A 25,071-nucleotide genomic window follows, 5' to 3' on the forward strand; every position below is an offset into this window, starting at 1 on the left:
TAAGACGCCCATTAAGGAGGGAGCTCTTTGGTCCCCTTTGCCCAATATCTCCTGTGGCTCAGGGTTAATTTTCAGAGGCTGCCCTGTTGGTGGGGTTTATAGGCCGGATTGGGGGGATTGGGCAGGGATGGAGCTGAACCTTGGGCCCATGGCTGTTTGTTTTGTCAGGCTCTGGATTTTGTGAGGAGGACGGGGCAGGTGATAGCGGCCGGGCCGGACAGTGATCTCTGCAGCTCCACACCGTGTGTCCTCTCTCTCACCCACATCTCTGCAACCAACGCTTTCCTCAGGGTGAGTGTTTCACCAGCATCCACCCCCTCCCCCGGTGCCCCCTCCCTTCACCCACTCCCCGCGCCCTGCTGTGCCCTCCCTACCTCTCCCTCGCCCGCCCTCCCTCCCTGCCCCTTGCCCTCCCTCCCCCTCGCATTCTCACTCCCTCACCCCCTCTCTCTCTCTCTCTCCCCTTCATCCTTTCCCAATCCCCCTTGCCGTCTCTCTCTCCCCCCTTACCCCCTCCCTTTAACTTGCCTCTGGTCTCCCCTCCCCCCACCCTCCACCTCACCCCCCACCACCTTCACCCTGCCCCACCACTTCCCCCTCCCTTCCTGTCCCCCTCTCCTTCCCCCTCTCGGCAACTACCCTCCCCCTCAGTCTCCCTCATCAACTCCTCTCACTCCCTCTCTCCTCCTCTCTCTCTCTTGCCGCTATCTCGCTCTCCCCTCTCTTTCTCCCCCTCCCCCCAAGTCCCCCCGCCCCCCCTCAGCCCCCACTCCCCCTCCCTCTCTCTCTCCACCTCCCCCCTTTCTCTCTCACCCCCTCCCTCTCTTCCCTCCCTCCCCCCTCGCTCCCTCCCCCCTCGCTCCCTCCCCCCTCGCTCCCTCCCCCCTCGCTCCCTCCCCCCTCGCTCCCTCCCCATCTCGCTCCCTCCCGCCCCCTCGCTCCCTCCCCCCCTCGCTCCCTCCCCCCCTCGCTCCCTCCCCTCTCGCTCCCCTCCCGCCCCCTCGCTCCCTCCCCCCCTCGCTCCCTCCCCCCCTCGCTCCCTCCCCCTCTCGCTCCCTCCCCCCCTCGCTCCCTCCCCCCCTCGCTCCCTCCCCCTCTCGCTCCCTCCCCCCTCGCTCCCTCCCCCCTCGATCCCTCCCCCCTCGCTCCCTCCCCCTCTCGTTCCCTCCCGCCCTCGCTCCCTCCCCCCCTCGCTCTCTCCCCCTCTCGCTCCCTCCCCCCCTCGCTCCCTCCCCCCTCGCTCCCCTCCCCCTCTCGCTCCCTCCCCCTCTCGCTCCCTCCCCCCTCGCTCCCTCCCCCCCTCGCTCCCTCCCCCTCTCGCTCCCTCCCCCCCTCGCTCCCTCCCCTCTCGCTCCCTCCCCTCGCTCCCTCCCCCCCTCGCTCCCTCCCCCCTCGCTCCCTCCCCCCTTGCTCCCTCCCCCTCTCGCTCCCTCCCCCTCTCGCTCCCTCCCCCTCGCCTCCCTCCCCCCTTGCTCCCTCCCCCTCTCGCTCCCTCCCCCTCTCGCTCCCTCCCCCCTCGCTCCCTCCCGCCCCCTTGCTCCCTCCCCCCCTCGCTCCCCCCCCCTCGCTCCCTCCCCCCTCGCTCCCTTCCCCCCTCGCTCCCTCCCCCCTCGCTCCCTCCCCCCCTCGCTCCCTCCCCCTCGCTCCCTCCCGCCCCCTCGCTCCCACCCCCCTCGTTCCCTCTCCCCCTCGCTCCCTCCCCCCTCGCTCCCTCCCCCCTCGCTCCCCACCCCCCTCGCTCCCTCCCCCCGCTCCCTCCCCCCTCGCTCCCCCTCGCCCCGACTGCCCCCTCGCCCCGACTGCCCCCTGCCCCGACTGCCCCCTCGCCCCGACTGCCCCCTCGCCCTGACTGCCCCCTCGCCCTCGCTCCCTCCCCTCGCTCCCCCTGCCCCTCGCTCCCTCCCCCCTCGCTCCCCCTCGCCCCCGACTGCCCCCTCGCCCCGACTGCCCCCCTGCCCCGACTGCCCCCTCGCCCCGACTGCCCCCTCGCCCTGACTGCCCCCTCGCCCCTCGCTCCCCTCCCCCCTCGCTCCCCCTCGCCCCGACTGCCCCCTCGCTCCCTCCGCCCCCTCGGCCCTCCCGCCCCATGAGTATTTACCAGACTGACAATGTGGTGAATTGACTCCCCTCCCCTCTCCCTCCACAGGATCCCTCTCTCTCTGGGAATAGCTTTGGAACTTTACCACGGAGGCGGCCTGACTGTCCCAGGAACAAGGATTCGGAGAGACCCGTCTCCTGCATGAGGAAGGTAAGAGCACAGAGAGGGAAAATCCGGGAATCCCAAAGGAGCACAGAGAGGAGAGGGCAAAGGTTACAGGACAATGAACCCTGCAAGTGTCATCAACTGTGTAGTTCATACCATCTAATCCCGTGCTGTACCTGCCCTGGGAGTGTTTGATGGGGACAGTGTAGAGGGAGCTTTACTCTGTATCTAACCCCGTGCTGTACCTGCCCTGGGAGTGTTTGATGGGGACAGTGTAGAGGGAGCTTTACTCTGTATCTAACCCCGTGCTGTACCTGTCCTGGGAGTGTTTGATGGGGACAGTGTAGAGGGAGCTTTTACTCTGTATCTAACCCCTGTGCTGTACCTGCCCTGGGAGTGTCTGATGGGGACAGTGTAGAGGGAGCTTTACTCTGTATCTAACCCCGTGCTGTACCTGTCCTGGGAGTGTTTGATGGGGACAGTGTAGAGGGAGCTTTACTCTGTATCTAACCCCGTGCTGTACCTGTCCTGGGAGTGTTTGATGGGGACAGTGTAGAGGGAGCTTTACTCTGTATCTAACCTCGTGCTGTACCTATCCTGGGAGTGTTTGATGGAGACAGTGTAGAGGGGGCTTTACTCTGTATCTAACCCCGTGCTGTACCTGTCCTGGGAGTGTTTGATGGGGACAGTGTAGAGGGAGCTTTACTCTGTATCTAACCCCGTGCTGTACCTGTCCTGGGAGTGTTTGATGGGGACAGTGTAGAGGGAGCTTTACTCTGTATCTAACCCCGTGCTGTACCTGTCCTGGGAGTGTTTGATGGGGACAGTGTAGAGGGAGCTTTACTCTGTATCTAACCTCGTGCTGTACCTATCCTGGGAGTGTTTGATGGAGACAGTGTAGAGGGGGCTTTACTCTGTATCTAACCCCGTGCTGTACCTGTCCTGGGAGTGTTTGATGGGGACAGTGTAGAGGGAGCTTTACTCTGTATCTAACCCCGTGCTGTACCTGTCCTGGGAGTGTTTGATGGAGACAGTGTAGAGGGAGCTTTACTCTGTATCTAACCCCGTGCTGTACCTGTCCTGGGAGTGTTTGATGGGGACAGTGTATAGGGAGCTTTACTCTGTATCTAACCCCGTGCTGTAGCTGTCCTGGGAGTGTTTGATGGGGACAGTGTATAGGGAGCTTTACTCTGTATCTAACCCCGTGCTGTACCTGTCCTGGGAGTGTTTGATGGGGACAGTGTAGAGGGAGCTTTACTCTGTATCTAACACCGTGCTGTACCTGTCCTGGGAGTGTTTGATGGGGACAGTGTAGAGGGAGCTTTACTCTGTATCTAACCCTGTGCTGTACCTGTCCTGGGAGTGTTTGATGGGGACAGTGTATAGGGAGCTTTACTCTGTATCTAACCCCGTGCTGTACCTGTCCTGGGAGTGTTTGATGGGGACAGTGTATAGGGAGCTTTACTCTGTATCTAACCCCGTGCTGTAGCTGTCCTGGGAGTGTTTGATGGGGACAGTGTATAGGGAGCTTTACTCTGTATCTAACCCCGTGCTGTACCTGTCCTGGGAGTGTTTGATGGGGACAGTGTATAGGGAGCTTTACTCTGTATCTAACCCCGTGCTGTACCTGTCCTGGGAGTGTTTGATGGGGACAGTGTATAGGGAGCTTTACTCTGTATCTAACCCCGTACTGTACCTGCCCTGGGAGTGTTTGATGGGGAGAGTGTAGAGGGAGCTTTACTCTGTATCTAACCCCGTGCTGTACCTGTCCTGGGAGTGTTTGATGGGGGCCCTAAGCTCTGGAATTTCCTCCCTAAACCTCGCTCTCTGCCTCTCTCTCTCTCCTCCTCCTCTAAGACCCTCCTTAAAATCTTCCTCTTTGACCTCGTGTCTTGTCACCGACACCGAATATCTCATGTGGCCCTGGGTCCTCGCGTCGCACGTACCCGAAGCATCTCAGGACGTTACAGGCGCTATGTAAATGCAGACGGGTCTCGGATTTTTTTTTTTCTGAGGGTTCTGCTTGTGATTTTCAGGCCTCACCCTCGCCCCCGTGCAGCTCCTGTCCCTGGTCACCCTCCATCGGAGCCACAGCTTCGGAACGCGGAAGCACGCTCTCTCCTGCCCCCCACCCGGACCCCGGAACGCCACCCCGTCGGGTCCGGAGAGCGAACCCGGCCGCCAGAGGGCCCAGACAGGGGGCAGCGTCGCCCTCTCCCGGACACACAGCCTCTGCAGGTAAGGGGTCAAAGGTCAGCCAGCCTGCGGTGCCGGGTGGGGTGCGTATATAGAGACCCTCGCTCCCCTGTGGCTCCCAAGCTTTGTATGAGGGCTGGGGAATCCCGGGCAGCGCTACCGAGCTCAACAGCACCCCTCACGATGACCATAACCAACGCCTGGTGGATGTTCTAACAGTGTTGGGTTTTGGAAAATCGCCCAGGTATGTCCTGTACACAAAAAGCAGGACAAATCCAACTCGGCCAATTACCGCCCCATCAGTCTACTCTCGATCATCAGTAAAGTGATGGAAGGGGTTATGAACAGTGCTGTCAAACAGCACTTGCTTAGCAATAACCTGCTCACTGATGCCCAGTTTGGGTTCCACCAGGGCCACTCAGCTCCTGACCTCATTACAGCCTTGGTTCAAACATGGACAAATGAGCTGAACTCCCGAGGTGAGGTGAGAGTGACTGCCCTTGACACCAAGGCAGCATTTGACCGAGTGTGACATCAAGGAGCCCTAGCAAAACTGGAGTCAATGAGAATCAGGGGGAAAACTCTCCGCTGGTTGGAGTCATACCGAGCACAAAGGAAGATGGTTGTGGTTGTTGGAGGTCAGCCACCTCACCTCCAGGACATCACTGCAGGAGTTCCTCAGGGTAGTGTCCTCAGCCCAACCATCTTCAGCTGCTTCATCAATGACCTTTCTTCCATCACAATGTCAGAAGTGGGGACGTTCGCTGATGATTGCACAATGTTCAGCACCATTCGTGACTCCTCAGATACTGAAGCAGCCCATGTCCAAATGCAGCAAGACCTGGACAATATCCAGGCTTGGGCTGACAAGTGGCAAGTAATATTTGCGCCACACAAGTGTCAGGCAATGACCATCTCTAACAAGAGAGAATCTAACCATCACCCCTTGACATTCAGTGGCATTACCATCACTGAATCCCCCACTATCAACATCCTGGGGGTCACCATTGACCAGAAACTGAACTGAACCAGCCTTATAAATACTGTGGCTACAAGAGCAGGTCAGAGGCTGGGAATCCTGCGGAGAGTAACTCACCTCCTGACTCCCCCAAAGTCTGTCCACCATCTGCTAGGCACAAGTCAGGAGTGTGATGGAATATTCCCCACTTGCCCTGGATGAGTGCAGCTCCCACAACACTCAAGAAGCTCAACACCATCCAGGACAAAGCAGCCCCACTTGATTGGCACCCCATCCACAAACATTCACTCCCTCCACCACTGACGCACAGTAGCAGCAGTGTGTGTACCATCTACAAAATGCACTGCAGCAACTCACCAAGGCTCCTTAGACAGCACCTTCCAAACCCACGACCTCTACCATCTAGAAGGACAAGGGCAGCGTATAGATGGGAACACCACCACCTGGAAGTTCCCCTCCAAGCCACTCACCATCCTGACTTGGAAATATATCGGCCGTTCCTTCACTGTCGCTGGGTCAAAATCCTGGAACTCCCTCCCTAACAGCACTGTGGGTCTACCTACACCACAGGGACTGCAGCAGTTCAAGAAGGCAGCTCACCCACCACCTTCTCAAGGGGCAACTAGGGATGGGCAATAAATGCTGGCCCGGCCAGCGAAGCCCACATCCTGTAAACAAATATAAAAACCTCGGTCAGACCACAGTTGGAGCAGTGTGCACTGTCCCCACGTTATAAAAAGGATAAAGAGGCACTGGGGAAAGAATCCAGAGTAGTACTTGAACTGAGAGGTTATAACTATCAGGAAAGAGTGAACAGGCTGGGGCTCTTTTCTCTAGAAAAGAGAAGGCTGAGGAGGTGACCTGATCGAGGTCTTTAAAATGATGAAAGGGTTTCGATAGGGTAGACGTAGAGAAGATGTTTCCACTTGTCGGAGTGAGACCAGAACTAGGGGCCATCGATATAAGATCATCACTAATAAACCCAATGGGGAATTCAGGAGAAACCTCTTTACCCAGAGAGTGTGGAGAATGTGGGACTCGCTCCCACAGGGAGTGGTGGAAGTGAATAGTGTCGATGTGTTTAAGGGGGAAGCTGGATAAACACATGAGGGAGAAAGGAAGAGAAGGATATGGGGATGGGGTGAGATGGAGAGGGGGGGTGGGAGGAGGCTCGTGTGGAGCAGAAACACCAGCACGGAGCAGATGGGCCGAATGGCCTGTTTCTAGGCGGCAGACAAGATATAATCGCTAAGCCTACTCCCCCTTTTTTTTTGCAGTAATGGGTGTTCACTGCGGACACTGGCTGAAATGGAGAAGAAGCTGAGGGAAGCCATGGAGGTGAGGGAGCGACTCCTGCAGGCCAGGGTGAGCATCACAAGGTCAGCCCTCTCGTGTTAGAGGGCTGGGGTCCCATCCATAGCTTTTGGGGGCTGTGGGTGGCAGGGTGGCGGGGTGGGGGGAGGAAGGCGAGGCGGCAGCAGCAGGAGGAGGAGGGGTCCTGAGGCCAACTTCTATCCCACGTCCAACGTGGGGAATGGCGGTCGGCGGGGTGCTCGCACAAGAGAGCCAGCACGAACGGAGCAGGCCGAATGGCCTCCCCCGGCACTTTTGGCAATACTGTGGTGATTCTGTGGCTCATTGCCGCGCTCGTGGGATCTTGCTGTGCGCTGATTTCCTGCCGAGCTCCCTCTGTTTGATGACACTCTGAACAAAAAAATGTTTAATTTTCTTCTCACCGTCTTTGCCGGGGGAGGGGGGTGGGGTGTTGAAAGGAGTGAGAGAAATGCAGATCTTTTGTTTCAGCAATAATCACCACCACCCATCCCCAAACACCTTCCCCCCCACCACCTCCAGGGCTGAAAGGGTTAAATCCCGAGGACAGGTCACACAGACCGGGCTTGTTACCCCTCGAGTCTAGAAGATTAAGGGGCGATCTAATCGAGGGGCTTTAAGATGATTCAAGGGTTCGATAGGGTCGATAGAGAGAAACTGTTGCCTCTGGTGGGGGTGGGGAGCTGGGGTCAGGGGGGGTGAATGGGGGAAGGGGGGGGCATGAATCCAGAACAAGTAGGGAAGAACCTTAAAATTGGAGCCAGGCCGTTCAGGGGGTGATGTCAGGAAGCACAGTCTTCACACAAAGGGGGGGTGGAAATCTGGAACTCTCTCTCCCCCCTCTCACAAAAGCTGTTGAGGCTGGGAGGGGTCAATTGAAAATTTCAAAACCAAGATTTGTGTTGGGTCGGGGGGGTTAAGGGTTACGGGACCGAGGTAGGTCGATAGAGTTAAGATACAGATTGGCTATGATCTCATAGAATGGTGGGACAGGCTCGAGGGGGCTGAATGGGCCTCCACCTGTTCCTGTGTAACAGGCTCGAGGGGCTGAATGGCCTCCTGTTCCTGTGTAACAGGCTCGAGGGGCTGAATGGCCTCCTGTTCCTGTGTAACAGGCTCAAGGGGCTGAATGGCCTCCTCCTGTTCCTGTGTAAGAGGCTCGAGGGGGCTGAATGGGCCTCCTCCTGTTCCTGTGTAACAGGCTCGAGGGGGCTGAATGGGCCTCCTCCTGTTCCTGTGTAACAGGCTCAAGAGGGGCTGAATGGGCCTCCTCCTGTTCCTGTGTAACAGGCTCGAGGGGCTGAATGGCCTCCTGTTCCTGTGTAACAGGCTCGAGGGGCTGAATGGCCTCCTGTTCCTGTGTAACAGGCGCGAGGGGGCTGAATGGCCTCCTGTTCCTGTGTAACAGGCTCGAGGGGCTGAATGGCCTCCTGTTCCTGTGTAACAGGCTCGAGGGGGGCTGAATGGGCCTCCTCCTGTACAGGCACAAAGGGCCAATTGGCCGCCACCTGTCCCTGAAAGTAGTCCCAAGGTGTTGAGGTGAGGGGTGAAGCTGGTGATTGGCACCCCCTGTAATAACAAGCTTCTGCACAGCAGATGGCGCCTTTGAGCTGCAGGAAAATGGCTGACATCCCAGGGCAGCAACAACAACTTATAGTCAGATAGCACCTCTGACAGAACAAAACACCCCAAGGCGTTTCACCTGAGAGTTATAAACCCAAGTATGACCCCAAGCCACATAAGGGGATATTAGGGACAGGTGACCAAAAACTTGGTCAAAGAGGCAGGTTTTTAAGGAGCGTCTTAAAGGAGGAAAGAGAGGGAGAGAGAGAGAGAGGGAGGTGGAGAGGTTTAGGGAGGGATTCCAGACATTAGGACCCCAGGCAGCTGAAGGCACGGCCGCCAACGGTGGAGCGATGGGAATCGGGGGATGGTCAAGAGGCAAGAATTGGAGGAGCGCAGAGATCTCGGAGGGTTGTAGGGGCTGGAGGAAGTTACAGAGATAGGGAGGGTTGTAGGGTCTGGAGGAGGTTACAGAGATAGGGAGGGTTGTAGGGGCTGGAGGAGGTTCCAGAGATAGGGAGGGTTGTAGGAGCTGGAGGAGGTTCCAGAGATAGGGAGGGTTGTAGGGGCTGGAGGAGGTTACAGAGATAGGGAGGGCTGTAGGTTCTGGAGGAGGTTACAAAGATAGGGAGGGTTGTTTGGGCTGGAGAAGGTTACAGAGATAGGGAGAGCTGTAGGGGCTGGAGGAAGTTACAGAGATAGGGAGGGTTGTAGGGGCTTGAGGTTACAGAGATAGGGAGGGTTGTAGGGGCTGGAGGAGGTTACAGAGATAGGCAGGGTTGTAGGGCTGGAGGAAGTTACAGAGATAGGGAGGGTTGTAGGGGCTGGAGGAGGTTACAGATATAGGGAGGGTTGTAGGGTCTGGAGGAGGTTACAGAGATAGGGAGGGTTGTAGGGGCTGGAGGAGGTTACAGAGATAGGGACGGTTGTAGGGGCTGGAGGAGGTTACAGAGATAGGGAGGGTTGTAGGGGCTGGAGGAGGTTACAGAGATAGGGAGGGTTGTAGGGGCTGGAGGAGGTTACAGAGATAGGGAGGGTTGTAGGGGCTGGAGGAGGTTACAGAGATAGGGAGAGGCGAGGCCATGGAGAGATTTGTAAACGAAGACGTGGATTTTAAAATCAAGACGTTGCTTGACTGGGAGCCAGTGTCGGTCAGTGAGCACAGGGCGTGAGAGGGGAAACGGGACTCGGTGAGAGTTAGGACACGGGGACTGCAAAGTTCTGGATGAGCTGGAGTTTCTGGAGGGTCGAATATTGGAGATGAGGAAGGAGCGTGTGGGAACAGAGAAAAGCTGCAGCTAACATCGTCACGAAGGGGGCTTCCAGGAGCAGGGGAGCTGAGACTGAGACCGAGTTAAGTCTTCGTGATGGAGCGAATATGAGGCCGGGACCTGGTGCTGGGCTGCAATGTGACACCAAGCTTGCGAATCGATGCTTTGCTGTGTTAAAGGTGCTATATAAATGCCAGCTGTTGTTCTTAACTGACCGATTGTACCAATTGGAAAGTGCTGGATGACTGTGTTCTGTCTGCCTGTAGGAAGCCCAAAGGAGAGTAACAGAGGAGGCCCAGAAAGAAGACAAGGTGTTGAACGGAGAGCCAGTGATGGGCGATGACCAGCCTCAGACCTCAGCAGTCCCGGTACACTCAGGGGTATGGGACGTTTTTTGGGTATCTCTGGATACTAATGGCTTCGGGCTCCACAAGAAATCCCGAATGACGTCTTCGCCCTCTCCGCGTTCTTATTTTTTAATTAATTCACGGGAAGTGGGCATCACCCAGCTAGGCCAACATTTGTTGCCCATCCCTAATTGCCCTTGTTCAGAGGGCAATGTGGTTGACTCTTAAGTGCCCTCTGAAATGGCCGAGCAAGCCACTCAGTTGTACCAAACCGCTACAAAGCCTCAAAAAGGGAATGAAACCGGACGGACCACCCGGCCTCGACCTGGGCACCGGAAACGACAACGGCAAACTCAGCCCTGTCGACCCTGCAAAGTCCCCCTTACTAACATCTGGGGGCTAGTGCCGGAATTGGGAGAGCTGTCTCACAGACTAGTCAAGCAACAGCCTGACATAGTCACCCTCACAGAATCATACCTTACAGATAATGTCCCAGACTCCACCATCACCATCCCTGGGTATGTCCTGTCCCACCGGCAGGACAGACCCAGCAGAGGTGGCGGCACAGTGGTATACAGTCGGGAGGGAGTTGCCCTGGGAGTCCTCAACATCGACTCCGGACCCCATGAAGACTCATGGCATCAGGTCAAACATGGGCAAGGAAACCTCCTGCTGATGACCATGTACCGCCCTCCCTCAGCTGATGAATCACTGCTCCTCCATGTTGAACATCACCTGGAGGAAGCACTGAGGGTGGCAAAGGTGCAGAATGTACTCAGGTTGGGGGACTTCAATGTCCATCACCAAGAGTGTCTCAGTAGCACCACTACTGACTGAGCTGGCTGAGTCCTAAAGGACATAGTTGCTAGACTGGGTCTGCGGCAGGTGGTGAGGGAACCAACGAGAGGGAAAAACATACTTGACCTCATCCTCACCAACCGGCCTGCTGCAGATGCATCTGTCCACGACAGTATCGGTAGGAGTGACCACTGCACAGTCAGTGTGGAGACAAAGTCCTGCCTTCACATTGAGGATACCCTCCATCATGTTGTGTGGCACTACCACCGTGCTAAATGGGATAGATTCTGAACAGATCTAGCAACTCAAGACTGGGCATCCATGAGGCGCTGTGGGCCATCAGCAGCAGCAGAATTGCACTCGAACACAATCTGTAACCTCATGGCCCAGCATATCCCCCACTCTACCATTACCATCAAGCCAGGGGATCAACCCTGGTTCAATGAAGTGTGCAGGAGGGCATGCCAGGACCAGCACCAGGCATAGCTAAAAATGAGGTGTCAATCTGGTGAAGCTATAACACAGGATTACTTGCCAAACAGCATAAGCAGCAAGTGATAGACAGAGCTAAGTGATTGCACAACAAACGGATCAGATCTAAGCTCTGCAGTCCTGCCACATCCAGTCGTGAATGGTGGTGGACAATTAAACAACTCACTGGAGGAGGAGGCTCCACAAATATCCCCATCCTCAATGATGGGGGAACCCAGCACATCAGTGCAAAAGACAAGGCTGAAGCATTTGCTACAATCTTCAGCCAGAAGTGCTGAGTGGATGATCCATCTCGGCCTCCGGAGGTCCCCAGCATCACAGGTGCCAGTCTTCAGCCAATTCGATTCACTCCACGTGATATCAAGAAACAGCTGAAGGCACTGGATACTGCAAAGGCTATGGGCCCTGACAATATCCTGGCAATAGTACTGAAGATTTGTGCTCCTGAACTTGCCGCGCCCCCAGCCAAGCTATTCCAGTACAGCTACAACACTGGCATCTACCCGGCTATGTGGAAAATTGCCCAGGTATGTCCTGTACACAAAAAGCAGGGCAAATCCAACCCGGCCAGTTACAGCCCCATCAGTTTACTCTCCATCATCAGTAAAGTAATGGAAGGGGTCATCAACAGTGCTATCAAGTGGCACTTGCTTAGCAATAACCTGCAGCAGTGTGTGTACCATCTACAAGATGCACTGTGGTAACTCTCAAAGGCTCCTTCGACAGCACCTTCCAAACCCATGACCTCTACCATCTAGAAGGACAAGGGCAGCAGACACATGGGGAATACCATCACCTGGAAGTTCCCCTCCAAGTCACTCACCATCCCGACTTGGAAATATATCGGCCGTTCCTTCACTGCCGCTGGGTCAAAATACTGAAGCTCCCCCCCTAACAGCACTGTGGGTGTACCTACACCACAGGGACTGCAGCGGTTCAAGAAGGCAGCTCACCACCACCTTCTCAAGGGCCAAAAAATGCTGGCCCAGCCCAGCGAGGACACATCCCGTGAGTGAATAATATTTTTTAAAAATTAAGAATCAACCTCATTGCCGTTGGCCAGGAGTCACATGTAGGCCAGACCGAGTAAGGACAGCAGATTTCCCTCCCTAAAGGGCATTAGTGACCCAGATGGGTTTGTTACAATAATCAACAATGGTTTCATGGTCATCATTAGACTTTTAATTCCAGATTGTTATTGAATTGAAATTCCACCAGCTCCCGTGATGGGTTTCGAACCCGGGTCCCCAGAGCATTCCCCTGGATTACTATCCAGTGGCAGCAGCAATCTGCCATCACCCCCACCATCGCCATCGCCCCCACCCCCGTCCCCACCATCGCCATCGCCCCCACCATCGCCATCGCCCCCGCCATCGCCCCCACCCCCGTCCCCACCATCGCCATCGCCCCTGCCCCCGCCATCGCCCCCACCATCGCCATCGCCCCCGCCATCGCCCCCACCCCCGTCCCCACCATCGCCATCGCCCCCACCATCGCCATCGCCCCCACCCCCGCCATCGCCCCCACTCCCACCCCTGCCATCGCCCCCGCCATCGCCCCCGCCCCCACCATCACCATCGCCCCCGCCTACATTGCTCACATTCCCAGGGATTTAAGAGAACATATATTGTAAATTCTCTTTATGTTGATTCAGATGCCTCCACATACTCCCTTCCCCCAGCCCACTCCCCCCAGCATCACTGTAACCTCCTCCAGCACCAACAACCCTCCCTATCTCTGTAACCTCCTCCAGCCCCTACAACCCTCCCTATCTCTGTAACCTCCTCCAGCCCCCTAAAACCCTCCCTATCTCTGTAACCTCCTCCAGTCCCTACAACCCTTCCTATCTCTGTAACCTCCTCCAGCCCCTACAACCCTCCCTATCTCTGTAATCTCCTCCAGCCCCTACAACCCTCCCTATCTCTGTAACCTCCTCCAGCCCCTACAACCCTCCCTATCTCTGTAACCTCCTCCAGCACCTACAAACCTCCCTATCTCTGTAACCTCCTCCAGCCCCTACACCTCTCCCTATCTCTGTAACCTCCTCCAGCTCCTACAACCCTTCCTATCTCTGTAACCTCCTCCAGCCCCTACACCTCTCCCTATCTCTGTAACCTCCTCCAGCTCCTACAACCCTCCCTATCTCTGTAACCTCCTCCAGCCCCTACAACCCTCCCTATCTCTGTAACCTCCTCCAGTCCCTACAACCCTCTCTATCTCTGTAACCTCCTCCAGCTCCTACACCCCTCCCTATCTCTGTAACCTCCTCCAGCTCCTACAACCCTCCCTATCTCTGTAACCTCCTCCAGCCCCTACAACCCTCCCTATCTCTGTAACTTCCTCCGGCCCCTACAACCCTCCCTATCTCTGTAACCTCCTCCAGCCCCTACAACACTCCGAGATCTCTGCGCTCCTCCAATTCCGGCCTCTTGACCATCCCCCAATTCCCATCGCTCCGCCATTGGCGGCCGTGCCTTCAGCTGCCCGGGGGGTCCCTGAGCTCTGGAATTCCCTCCCTAAACCTCTCCCCCTCTCTGCCTGTCTCCCTCCCTCCCTCCCTCTCTCCCTCCCTCTCTCTCTCTCTCTCCTTTTAAGATGCTCCTTTAAAAACCAACTTTTTCGCCCAAGCTTTTAGTCACCTGTCCTTAAGTGGCTCGGGGTCAAATATTGTTTTCCTTACCCCACTGGCCTTACGTAATCTTTGTTTTCGGAAGTCGCATATTAAAACCAGGCCAGAGTTTGATTTAATTTAGAGCTGATGTTTATTCGACATTGTAAACCACAAGTCAGTCTACAGGTACAGCAAATAATGAGGAAAGCAAATGGAATGTCGGTCTTTATTGCGAGGGGGATGGAGTATAAACGCCGGGAAGTCTTGCTGGAACTGTACAAGGGACTGTCTGTCATGACCATGTTGAAATGTCTGTAATGTTCGTTGATTCTACTGAAGCATCTCATGATCCATGCGGGAAAACTGGAACCTGATTGCACTTTTTTCTAAGACGGCCTTTTTGAAATGTTTTGCAATGTCCTTTCAGATATTTCATGAATAAAGGATATTTTTTCAAAACACAAATATTGGCGAGACCACGCCTGCGGTCCTGGGCACAGTTTTGGTCTCCTCACTTAAGGAGGGATAGACTCGCGTTGGAGGCCGTTCGGAGAAGGTTCACTGGGCCGATTCCTGGGACGAAGGGGGTTTGTCTTATGAGGAAAGGTTGAGCAGGTTGGGCCCTGTACCCATTGGAGTTTAGAAGAATGAGAGGCGATCTTATTGAAACAGATAAGATTCTGAGGTGGGGTGGCTTGACAGGGTGGATGCGGAGAGGATGTTTCCCCCTCGTGTGGGAACCTAGAACTAGGGGGCACAGTTTAAAAATAAGGGGTCTTCCCATTGAAGACGGAGATGAGGAGGAATTCTCCTCTGTGCAATTCTCTTCCCCGGAGAGCAGTGGAGGCCGGGTCACTGAATATACTCAGGGCTGAGGTAGATTTTTTTTGATTGACATGGGAGTCGAGGGTTATGAGGGGGAAGCAGGCAGGAAAGCGGGGTTAAGGCCACAGTCAGATCGGCCATGATCTTATTGACTGGCAGAGGAGGCTCAAGGGACCGACTGGCCTCCTCCTGCTCCTGTTTCTGACGATCTTTTGTTAGGAGGGACCATTCCATCCCCAATAATGAGGGGCATGTTGGCGATTTGCTCGGCGGCCATTTTGTTTTTTCATATCTCCCTCTCTCTCTCTCTCAAACAGAAAGCCCTCAGCACTCAACGGGCGCCAATCATTCAGGCAACCTTTGACCTCCGCTCCCACGTAGAAGCTTCTGGACACGGGGTGGAGGCATGCCGCCATCTGACGCTGACAAGCAGGGTGTGCCAGGGCTTTCTGACCAAGATGGGCGGCCGCATCAAGACCTGGAGGAAAAGGTGGTTCGTTTTTGACAGTGTCAAGAGGCGGCTGGCGTATTTTGCAGGTACGCACCATGTTCCGCTCTGTATAGCCACTCCAGTCAGCATGCCGCCCCCGACGCCCAGCCTTCACAACTGCATCCAGGAGCTGAACACAAAATCGCATGTCTATTCCAGAATGTTCTTCCATCCTGACACGGTTGGCATCTCGCCTCTGGGTCAGAGGTCTCGGGTTCCATCCACATGCACCCTCAGTACTGATCCTCCGAGAGTGCAGCGCTCCCTCAGTACTGACCCTCTGACAATGCAGCACTCCCTCAGTACTGAACCTCTGACAGTGCAGCGCTCCCTCAGTACTGACCCTCTGACAATGCAGCACTCCCTCAGTACTGAACCTCTGACAGTGCAGCGCTCCCTCAGTACTGACCCTCTGACAGTGCGGCACTCCCTCAGTACTGAACCTCTGACAGTGCGGCACTCCCTCAGTACTGAACCTCCGACAGTGCGGCACTCCCTCAGTACTGACCCTCCGACAGTGCAGCACTCCCTCAGTACTGACCCTCCGACAGTGCAGCACTCCCTTAGTACTGACCCTCCGACAGTGCGGCACTCCCTCAGTGCTGACCCTCCGACAGTGCAGCACTCCCTCAGTACTGACCCTCCGACAGTGCAGCACTCCCTCAGTACTGACCCTCCGCCAGTGCAGCACAGTGAATATTTAATGCAGTGGATGGAGTGAGTGTTTGTTTCCGGTGCTGTTACATGGACAACGCTGACTCTGTTCTGTTCTATCTTTAGGCAAAGAGCAGACCAAGCTGAAAGGAGTCATTTACTTCCAGGCCATTGAGGAAGTTTACTTTGACCATTTGCGGAGTGCCCCTAAGGTAGCCTATTCATGCCCTGCTCCCTAATCGATGCATTTCACTGTTTCTAAAAAAAATCATTTGCTAAAGTGACACACAACAGAGATTTGAGAGTGAAGTTAGAGCTCATGGAATCAAAGAGAAACTAGATACATGGGGTTCACTGAGAGACAGGAATTGGAGTCGTGGTGAATGAAATAAAAACAGAAAATGCTGGAACAACTCAGCAGGTCTGACAGCATCTGTGGAGAGAGAAACAGAGTTAACGTTTCGAGTCCATAAGACCATAAGACATAGGAGCAGAACTTAGGCCATTCGGCCCATCGAGTCTGCTCCGCCATTCAATCATGGCTGATAAGTTTCTCGACCCCCATTCTCCCGCCTTCTCCCCGTAACCTTTGATCCCCTCACCAATCAAGAACCTATCTATCTTGGTCTGAAATACACTCAATGACCCGGCCTCCACAGCCTTCTGTGGCAATGAATTCCGTAGACTCTCTGGCTAAGGAAGTTTCTACAGGAGTAGAGTAGACAGGAGTCCGTATGACTTGAGTGGCGAATGGGTGTCTTTTGGGCTCGAGGAAGTTTTACAGTGGAGTTCCCCAGGATTTAGGCGATTAATTTTGGTGGGAGGGCCATAGAGAGACAATATACAATTCTAAAGGGTGTGCAGGAGCAGAGGGACTTGGGGGTATATGTACATAAGTCATTGAAGGTGGCAGGACAGGTATAGAGAGCAGTTAATAAAGAATACAGTGTCCTGGGCTTTATTAATAGGGCCGTAGAGTACAAGAGCAGGGAGGTTATGATGAACTTGTATAGGACACGAGTTAGACCTCAGCTGGAGTATTGTGCACAGTTCTGGGTGCCACACTATAGGATGTGAACGCATTGGAGAGAGAGCAGGAGAGGTTTACGAGAATGGTTCCAGGGATGAGAAATTTCAGTTATGAAGGTAGGTTGGAGAGGTTGGGACTGTTCTCCTTGGAGAGGAGAAGGCTGAGAGGAGATTTGATAGAGGCGTTCAGAATCATGAGGGGTCTGGGCACAGTGGGTAGGGAGAAACCGTTCCTATTGGCGGAAGGGTTGAGAACCAGAGGGACACCGATTTCAGGCGACTCAGGCAACATGAGGAGAAACTTTCTCACGCGGTGAGTGGTTACGACCTGCAATGCGCTGCCCGAGAGTGTGGCGGGGGAGGCAGGATCAATTGAGGATTTCAAAAGGGAATTGGATCACTGTCTGAAGAGGGAAAAAATGTGCAGGGTTACGAGGAAAAGGGTGAGGGGGGTAGAACTGGCTTGAGTTGCTCCTTTAGAGAGCTGGCACAGGCGCAATGGGCCAAAAGATCTCTTTCTGTGCTGTAACCAATCCGCGATTTGAAGACTAGAGGAAGAGGATATCATTTCTGAATACATTTGCGGCACAACCTTGCTGTTGTTGTCTTCCTTTAGGGCAAACACAAACCCAGGCTTCGTTGCCCAATTTAATTTTTCCCCTTTTCTCTCCCCTCGCCCCAGAGTCCGAACCCACCTTTGACCTTCTGCTTGAAGACCTATGACAGACTCTTCTATATGGTCGCTCCGACAGACGTCTCCTTGCGAATCTGGATGGAAGTTATCCTCACCGCTGTGGAGCGGAACATTCCGTTTTGAAAGGCTTGCTGTCATCCCGGGTAATGACGCGCCATCTCTGGCGTTACCCGACGCTGGGACCCACCTCGCCCGACAATGCCCGCTCAGTACCAACCACAGCAAATCTTCAGATTGGAGCCAGTCCTCTTTTTTTTTTAAAACACCTTTTGTGCGTTTTTAAATGACCATGGATCTATTCAAAAGGTTTTATAAATCCCTATCTAGGCCTGTTCAGATGTTTCTAGAAGTTCCTTAAGGAACGCTGCTGCTTACAAGTGCTGATATTAATGGGAATTGGGTGCTGGTACACTCAAGATGGTGGCTTTGGAGGCACCGGTGCACATATTAGAGCTGGTACACTCAAGATGGTGGCTTCAAAGGCACTTTTACACACTTTAGAACTGGTACACTCAAGATGGTGTCTTTGTAGGCACCAGGGCCCATATAAGGTCTGTACACTCAAGATGGTGGCCTCAGCTCCGTTTGTGCCCATATTAGAGCTGGTACACTCAAGATGGTGGCTTCGAAGGCACATATTACACATGGTGGCTTCGGAAGAACTAGGGCTCATATAAGAGCTGGTACACTCAAGATGGTGGCTGCCTTGTTGCACAGCTGCTGGTACGCTCAAGATGGCAAATCCAAGGCTCAATGTGAAATTGTGAGGACCATCGCCAGTCATTCACGTGCTGCATCAAATTGATCCAACAAACTTCCAGGTTGAGATAAAGCTCTGACGTCAATGTAATTCTGAGTCCTTTCAACTCCCTCTTTGAAGCTGTTGTGAGGTTTGAGGGAGGAAAGTTATTTTGAGTTTAATTGTGAATTTCTTTTGCAAAAGGAGGTTTGTGTTGACTGACTTCTGTTTCCCCTGTGTGTCGACAGGGAACCCGAATGTAGTAACTGCCCGGTTGCACATATTACTGTAACGCTCCTGTCCAATTATATACAGGGTTGGTGGTGGCTGTTGCATTTTGCTTGAGTGAATTCTGTAAATCAACACAAGGGACTTTTGCTGTGGAAATACACCCAGTGGCAGTAACGAAGAAACACAAACTGTACCTGCCCCGGGAATGTTTAACCGGACAGTGTAGAGGGAGCTTTACTCTGTATCTAACCCCCGTGCTGTACCTGTCCTGGGAGTGTTTGATGGGGACAGTGTGGACGGAGCTTTACTCTGTATCTAACCCCGTGCTGTATCTGTCCTGGGAGTGTTTGATGGGGACAGTGTAGAGGGAGCTTTACTCTGTATCTAACCCCGTGCTGTACCTGCCCTGGGAGTGTTTGATGGGGACAGTGTAGAGGGAGATTTACTCTGTATCTAACCCCGTGCTGTACCTGTCCTGGGAGTGTTTGATGGGGACAGTGTAGAGGGAGCTTTACTCTGTATCTAATCCCGTGCTGTACCTGTCCTGGGAGTGTTTGATGGGGACAGTGTAGAGGGAGGTTTACTCTGTATCTAACCCCGTGCTGTACCTGTCCTGGGAGTGTCTGATGGGGACAGTGTAGAGGGAGCTTTACTCTGTATGTAACCCCGTGCTGTACCTGCCCTGGGAGTGTTTGATGGGGACAGTGTAGAGGGAGCTTTACTCTGTATCTAACCCCATGCTGTACCTGTCCTGGGAGTGTTTGATGGGGACAGTGTAGAGGGAGCTTGTCCTGTCTGTGGACACTACCCTCTGGTACGACTTTAACCACGTTTGCTGTGGTGGTGAATGGACTCTTCCCTGGAGCATATCCTGATCCAATGGGTCTTCCCAGTCAAAATTGCAGTCGGACAACTTTGAGCCTGGTATCCTCGTGTCCTTTGTAAAGACCTGGAACCGGACATCGTGCTTTGAACTGTGTTGGGGGTGGAGTTCACCTCACAGACCCCACCTTTCACACACTGGGAAAATGCTGCCCACTTCAACTTGAGATAAAAGGTGTACCTATTGAAGAGCAATTATACGCTCGCGTGAGAGGGTTATTCAAAGAGTTTGCTGATGTATCCTTTGAAATTTGTACTGTAAATTATGTGATTGATGTTAATTTTTAATATATTTAAGATTATAAACACGAGGTAGTATTATCACTGACCCACTCTCTCCTATCCAGTTTGCCAAGGGAAACCCCCAACTGTTGGCTTAGTGTGTCCTTGAACTGCAGGAAATTTGGTGCCAGGTTCAATCTATCGCTCCCCTCATTACCCTTGGCCAGTGTGGTAACAGGGGCCTCTCCAATTTGCCTCAGTGCCCTTTTGAAGTGAGGAGTCAGGGGGTGGGGTGGGGGGCGTGGAATCAGCCAGGGCCACTGGCTCACAATCACTGTCTGTTGTCTCCTGTTGCTTTGTGCCCGCTGGTGCCCTTTGGATTTGGAATTGGGCACGAATGCCCCTCTGGCCACCACCCACCCAAACTCCTTGTCCTCCAAGAAACCAGTGAGCTGCTCCTCACCTCGCCTCCCCAGCCCCCCTCCCCTTCCCGACGAGACTCCTGGGCATGGCTCTACCCCAACACCCTCTTTCCGCCCCCCCCCCTCTCCCTTACCAACTGTACCCGGCAGTGCCAAACATTCAGTTGCTTCAGTCAACTCTGAGGAGGCTTCCCCAAGAGGCCACCTCACCCAACCACCCGCCTCTTAACCATTGGTCATCTGACCTGCCAATCCTCACAAGGCCCCGCCTTCCCCACAACCAATGGGAGGCTGGGTGGACTCTTTGGTGAGCTCAATTGGCCGGTGGTTGACTCTTCGGTCATGTGGCTGTTTTTTTAAAAGTCTCAAATCTCCAACGTTTGATATCTTGGCAGTGAGAAATGACTCAGTCCCTGTGGGTTTCTCTCTTTCCTGAATGTTGCATGGGGGCAGTATCTGGGAAATCCTGGGAGACCCTAGGCCAAGTTGAGAGACTTGATGCCCCAATGGTGGGCGGGGGGTGCCATGAACAGAAGAGGTGATGGCCCGACATTAGCAGCAAGGGTAGGAGGGATGGCGGTTATAACCAGAATTCTAACACCTTCCTGACTGAAATACACTTGCAGAGGGGCTGAACATCGCTGTATTGTTATTATTGTCCCTATGTAGCGAGGTCGTCCTTGTTCTGGACCATTACAAAATATAAGTCATGAGTTAAGTTGGCATCTGTGACTTGTTGGGAAAATCTTATTTGGTGGAAAGTGGAGGATAATGAACTATGGGTCTGACTTGTGATGAAACCAATCACTGTTTGGAGTTGGGTTTTACTGGAGTGGAATAGAAAGAGGGCTCGAGTACATTGGGATTGTGTTCAGTGGGAGTGAATGGGAAGGGGTTTGGGTCCATTGGGATTGTGTACAATGGGAGTGAATGGGAAGGGGTTTGGGTCCATTGGGATTTTGTACAGTGGGAGTGAATGGGAAGGGGTTTGGGTCCATTGGGATTGTGCACAGTGGGAGTGAATGGGAAGGGGTTTGGGTCCATTGGGATTGTGTACAGTGGGGGTGAATGGGAAGGGGTTTGGGTCCATTGGGATTGTGTACAGTGGGAGTGAATGGGAAGGGGTTTGGGTCCATTGGGATTGTGTACAGTGGGAGTGAATGGGAAGGGGTTTGGTTCCATTGGGATTGTGTACAGTGGGAGTGAATGGGAAGGGGTTTGGGTCCATTGGGATTGTGCACAGTGGGAGTGAATGGGAAGGGGTTTGGGTCCATTGGGATTGTGTACAGTGGGAGTGAATGGGAAGGGGTTTGGGTCCATTGGGATTGTGTACAGTGGGAGTGAATGGGAAGGGGTTTGGGTCCATTGGGATTGTGCACAGTGGGAGTGAATGGGAAGGGGTTGGGTCCATTGGGATTGTGTACAGTGGGAGTGAATGGGAAGGGGTTTGGGTCCATTGGAATTGTGCACAGTGGGGGTGAATGGGAAGGGGTTTGGGTCCAGTGGGATTGTGTACATTGGGAGTGAATGGGAAGGGGTTTGGATCCATTAGGATTGTGCACAGTGGGAGTGAATGGGAAGGGGTTTGGGTCCATTGGGAGTGTGCACAGTGGGAATGAATGGGAAGGGGTTTGGGTCCATTGGGAGTGTGCACAGTGGGCGTGAATGGGAAGGGGTTTGGGTCCATTGGGATTGTGTACAGTGGGAGTGAATGGGAAGGGGTTTGGGTCCATTGGGATTGTGTACAGTGGGAGTGAATGGGAAGGGGTTGGGTCTATTGGGAGTGTGTACAGTGGGAGTGAATGGGAAGGGGTTTGGGTCCATTGGGATTGTGAACAGTGGGAGTGAATGGGAAGGGGTTTGGGTCCATTGGGATTGTGAACAGTGGGAGTGAATGGGAAGGGGTTTGGGTCCATTGGGATTGTGTACAGTGGGAGTGAATGGGAAGGGGTTTGGGTCCATTGGGATTGTGTACAGTGGGAGTGAATGGGAAGGGGTTGGGTCCATTGGGATTGTGTACAGTGGGAGTGAATGGGAAGGGGTTGGGTCCATTGGGATTGTGTACAGTGGGAGTGAATGGGAAGGGGTTTGTCTCCATTGGGATTGTGTACAGTGGGAGTGAATGGGAAGGGGTTGGGTCCATTGGGAATGTGTACAGTGGGAGTGAATGGGAAGGGGTTTGGGTCCATTGGGATTGTGTATAGTGGGAGTGAATGGGAAGGGGTTGGGTCCATTGGGATTGTGTACAGTGGGAGTCTGCCGAAGGGCCGTGAAGGCTCGAAACGTTAACTGATTTATTCTCCACCGATGCTGCCAGACCTGCTGAGTTTTTCCAGGTAATTCTGTTTTTGTTTTGGATTTCCAGCATCCGCAGTAGCTTTTAGCTTTTTGTTTTTATATATGTGAATGGGAAGGGGTTGGGTCCATTGGGATTGTGTAGAGTGGGAATCGATTGGATTGACTGGGCTTCTGGTAGTATCATTCTCCCAGTGTATTGATGCTCAGTAACAATGTTACTCAATCTAATGGGAATGCTTTGGAAAAAAATCCTTTCAATCTTGGCTCACCGACTGTGAGAAATGGATGTTCTTGGAGAGCAGTGTGGGGGTGGAATGTAAACTGGTTTGATATGGTTGGATCCTACTGTGCAATCCTCTCTCACACTGACCACTCTTAAGAAACCAAGACCTGCCGGGAGCTGGCTAAATGCAATTAGCTGTGAACACTTTGGAGTTTCTAAAGCTGTTTCTCTGAAATCTGACACATTAGCTCAAAACTGAGCAATGATTTGTCACCCTCGAGGATTTGACCTGATGCTAACTCACCAATCATCTGTTCCCAATTCCAATGAACACTCTTTGTGAGCCCTTCCTGACTATGCTGAAATAGCATGCGTTCGCCATGAGGAGGCAGTGTCCTGTGGTCCCCTTGTCTACAACTAGCTGACACCCTGAGGCAATGCCCACAACAGCGTGGTGATCGGCAACAACAACTGACATTTATATAGCACCGGTAACGTAGACAAAAGCCCCAAGCTGATTCACAGGTGTAGCAATCGGACAAGATCTGACCTCGAGCCACATAAGGGGATATTAGGGACAGGTGGCCAAAAGCTCGATCAAACAGGTCAGTTTTTAAGAAGGGGAGAGAGAGAGAGACAGACAGACAGACACAGAGAGGATCCAGGTTTAAGGAAAGAATTCCAGAGCTCAGGGCCCCAGGCAGCTGAAGGCACGGCCGCCAATGGTGGAGCGATGGGAATCGGGGAATGGTCAAGAGGCCGGAATTGGAGGAGCGCAGAGACCTCGGAGGGTTGTAGGGGCTGGAGGAGGTTACAGAGATAGGGAGGGTTGTAGGGGCTGGAGGAGGTTACAGAGATAGGGAGGGTTGTAGGGGCTGGAGGAGGTTACAGAGATAGGGAGGGTTTTAGGGGCTGGAGGAGGTTACAGAGGTAGGGAGGGTTGTGGGGGCTGGAGGAAGCTACAGAGATAGGGTGGGTTGTAGGGGCTGGAGGAGGTTACAGAGATAGGGAGGGTTGTAGGGGCTGGAGGAGGTTACAGAGATAGAGAGGGTTGTGAGATACGTGTTTTTCTGACAGTGCAGCACTCCCTCGGGACTGACCTTTCGACAGTGCAGCACTCCCTCAGTACTGATCCTCTGACAGTGCAGCACTCCCTCAGTACCGACCCTCTGACAGTGCAGCACTCCCTCAGTAACTGACCCTCCGACAGTGCAGCGCTCCCTCAGTACTGACCCTCCGACAGTGCAGCACTCCCTCAGTACCGACCCTCCGACAGTGCAGCACTCCCTCAGCATTGACACTCCGACAGTGCAGCGCTCCCTCAGTACTGACCATCCGACAGTGCAGCACTCCCTCAGTGCTGACCCTCCGACAGTGCAGCACTCCCTCAGTACTGATCCTCCGACAGTGCAGCATTCCCTCAGTGCTGACCCTCTGACAGTGCGGCACTCCCTCAGTACCGACCCTCCGACAGTGCAGCACTCCCTCAGTAACTGACCCTCCGACAGTGCAGCGCTCCCTCAGTACTGACCCTCCGACAGTGCCGCTCTCCCTCGGGACTGACACTGTGGGTGTCAGCTGGATTTTGGGCTCAGGTCTTTGGAAAGGGGCTCGAGCCCATGGAGGCTGGAGTGAAACTCGCTGCATCCTCGTTTGACAGGAGTAAATGTTGAAAATCATGAGGAAACTCTTGACGATAGAGGAAGCAACAGTGGGTGTTGTTGCACAGCTTCTGACTGGGTTTCCTTGATGAGAAATTTGCTTCTGTAGTAATGAGTGTTTAATTGACGTATTTGAGTAATAGGCTAATCGGGACAGCATAGCTGGTTTCAATCAAAATAAAGTGAGCTCACAAGCTTGCGAAATAATTGGAAAGGAAGGAAAAAGTGACATGTTGAGCTGGTAATTTCATGCTTCAGACAGCCCGTTTAGCAACTCAGATCAGATCTGAATGCTGGTGAGGTTTTGCCTATTCTTTGAACACATATGAACACCAAGAGGATGCCCATACAGCCCCCTCGAGCCTGTTACACAGGAACAGGAGGAGGCCCATTCAGTCCATTGAGCCTGTTACACAGGAACAGGAGGAGGCCCATTCAGCCCCTTCTCGAGCCTGTTACACAGGAACAGGAGGAGGCCCATTCAGCCCCTTCTCGAGCCTGTTACACAGGAACAGGAGGAGGCCCATTCAGTCCATTGAGCCTGTTACACAGGAACAGGAGGAGGCCCATTCCACCCCCTTGAGCCTGTGACACAGGAACAGGAGGAAGCCCATTCAGCCCCCTCGAGCCTGTTACACAGGAACAGGAGGAGGCCATTCAGCCCCCCTCGAGACTGTTACACAGGAACAGGAGGAGGCCCATTCAGCCCCTTCTCGAGCCTGTTACACAGGAACAGGAGGAAGCCCATTCAGCCCCCTCGAGCCTGTTACACAGGAACAGGAGGAGGCCCATTCAGCCCCTCGAGTCTGTTACACAGGAACAGGAGGAGGCCCATTCAGCCCCTTCTCGAGCCTGTTACACAGGAACAGGAGGAGGCCCATTCAGCCCCCTCGAGCCTGTTACATAGGA

At 53.9% G+C, this 25,071-nt stretch overlaps 1 protein-coding gene across 1 annotated transcript in view; it reads left to right on the forward strand.

Moving 5' to 3' along the window:
• LOC144676898 (uncharacterized) overlaps nt 1-19,642 on the forward strand; it is a 43,528-nt gene extending 23,886 nt beyond the window's left edge. The window contains 9 exon segments of the mRNA XM_078537214.1: nt 169-291; nt 2,147-2,231; nt 2,234-2,248; nt 4,240-4,441; nt 6,656-6,743; nt 9,811-9,924; nt 14,935-15,154; nt 15,888-15,973; nt 17,473-19,642. Coding sequence (XP_078393340.1) covers nt 169-291; nt 2,147-2,231; nt 2,234-2,248; nt 4,240-4,441; nt 6,656-6,743; nt 9,811-9,924; nt 14,935-15,154; nt 15,888-15,973; nt 17,473-17,607 — 1,068 coding nt within the window. The 3' untranslated portion in view covers nt 17,608-19,642.
• The last annotated feature ends 5,429 nt before the right edge of the window (nt 19,643-25,071 follow it).

Source organism: Cetorhinus maximus, unplaced genomic scaffold (genome assembly GCF_964194155.1).
Source record: "Cetorhinus maximus unplaced genomic scaffold, sCetMax3.hap1.1 HAP1_SCAFFOLD_2058, whole genome shotgun sequence".
Taxonomy (NCBI): domain Eukaryota; kingdom Metazoa; phylum Chordata; class Chondrichthyes; order Lamniformes; family Cetorhinidae; genus Cetorhinus; species Cetorhinus maximus.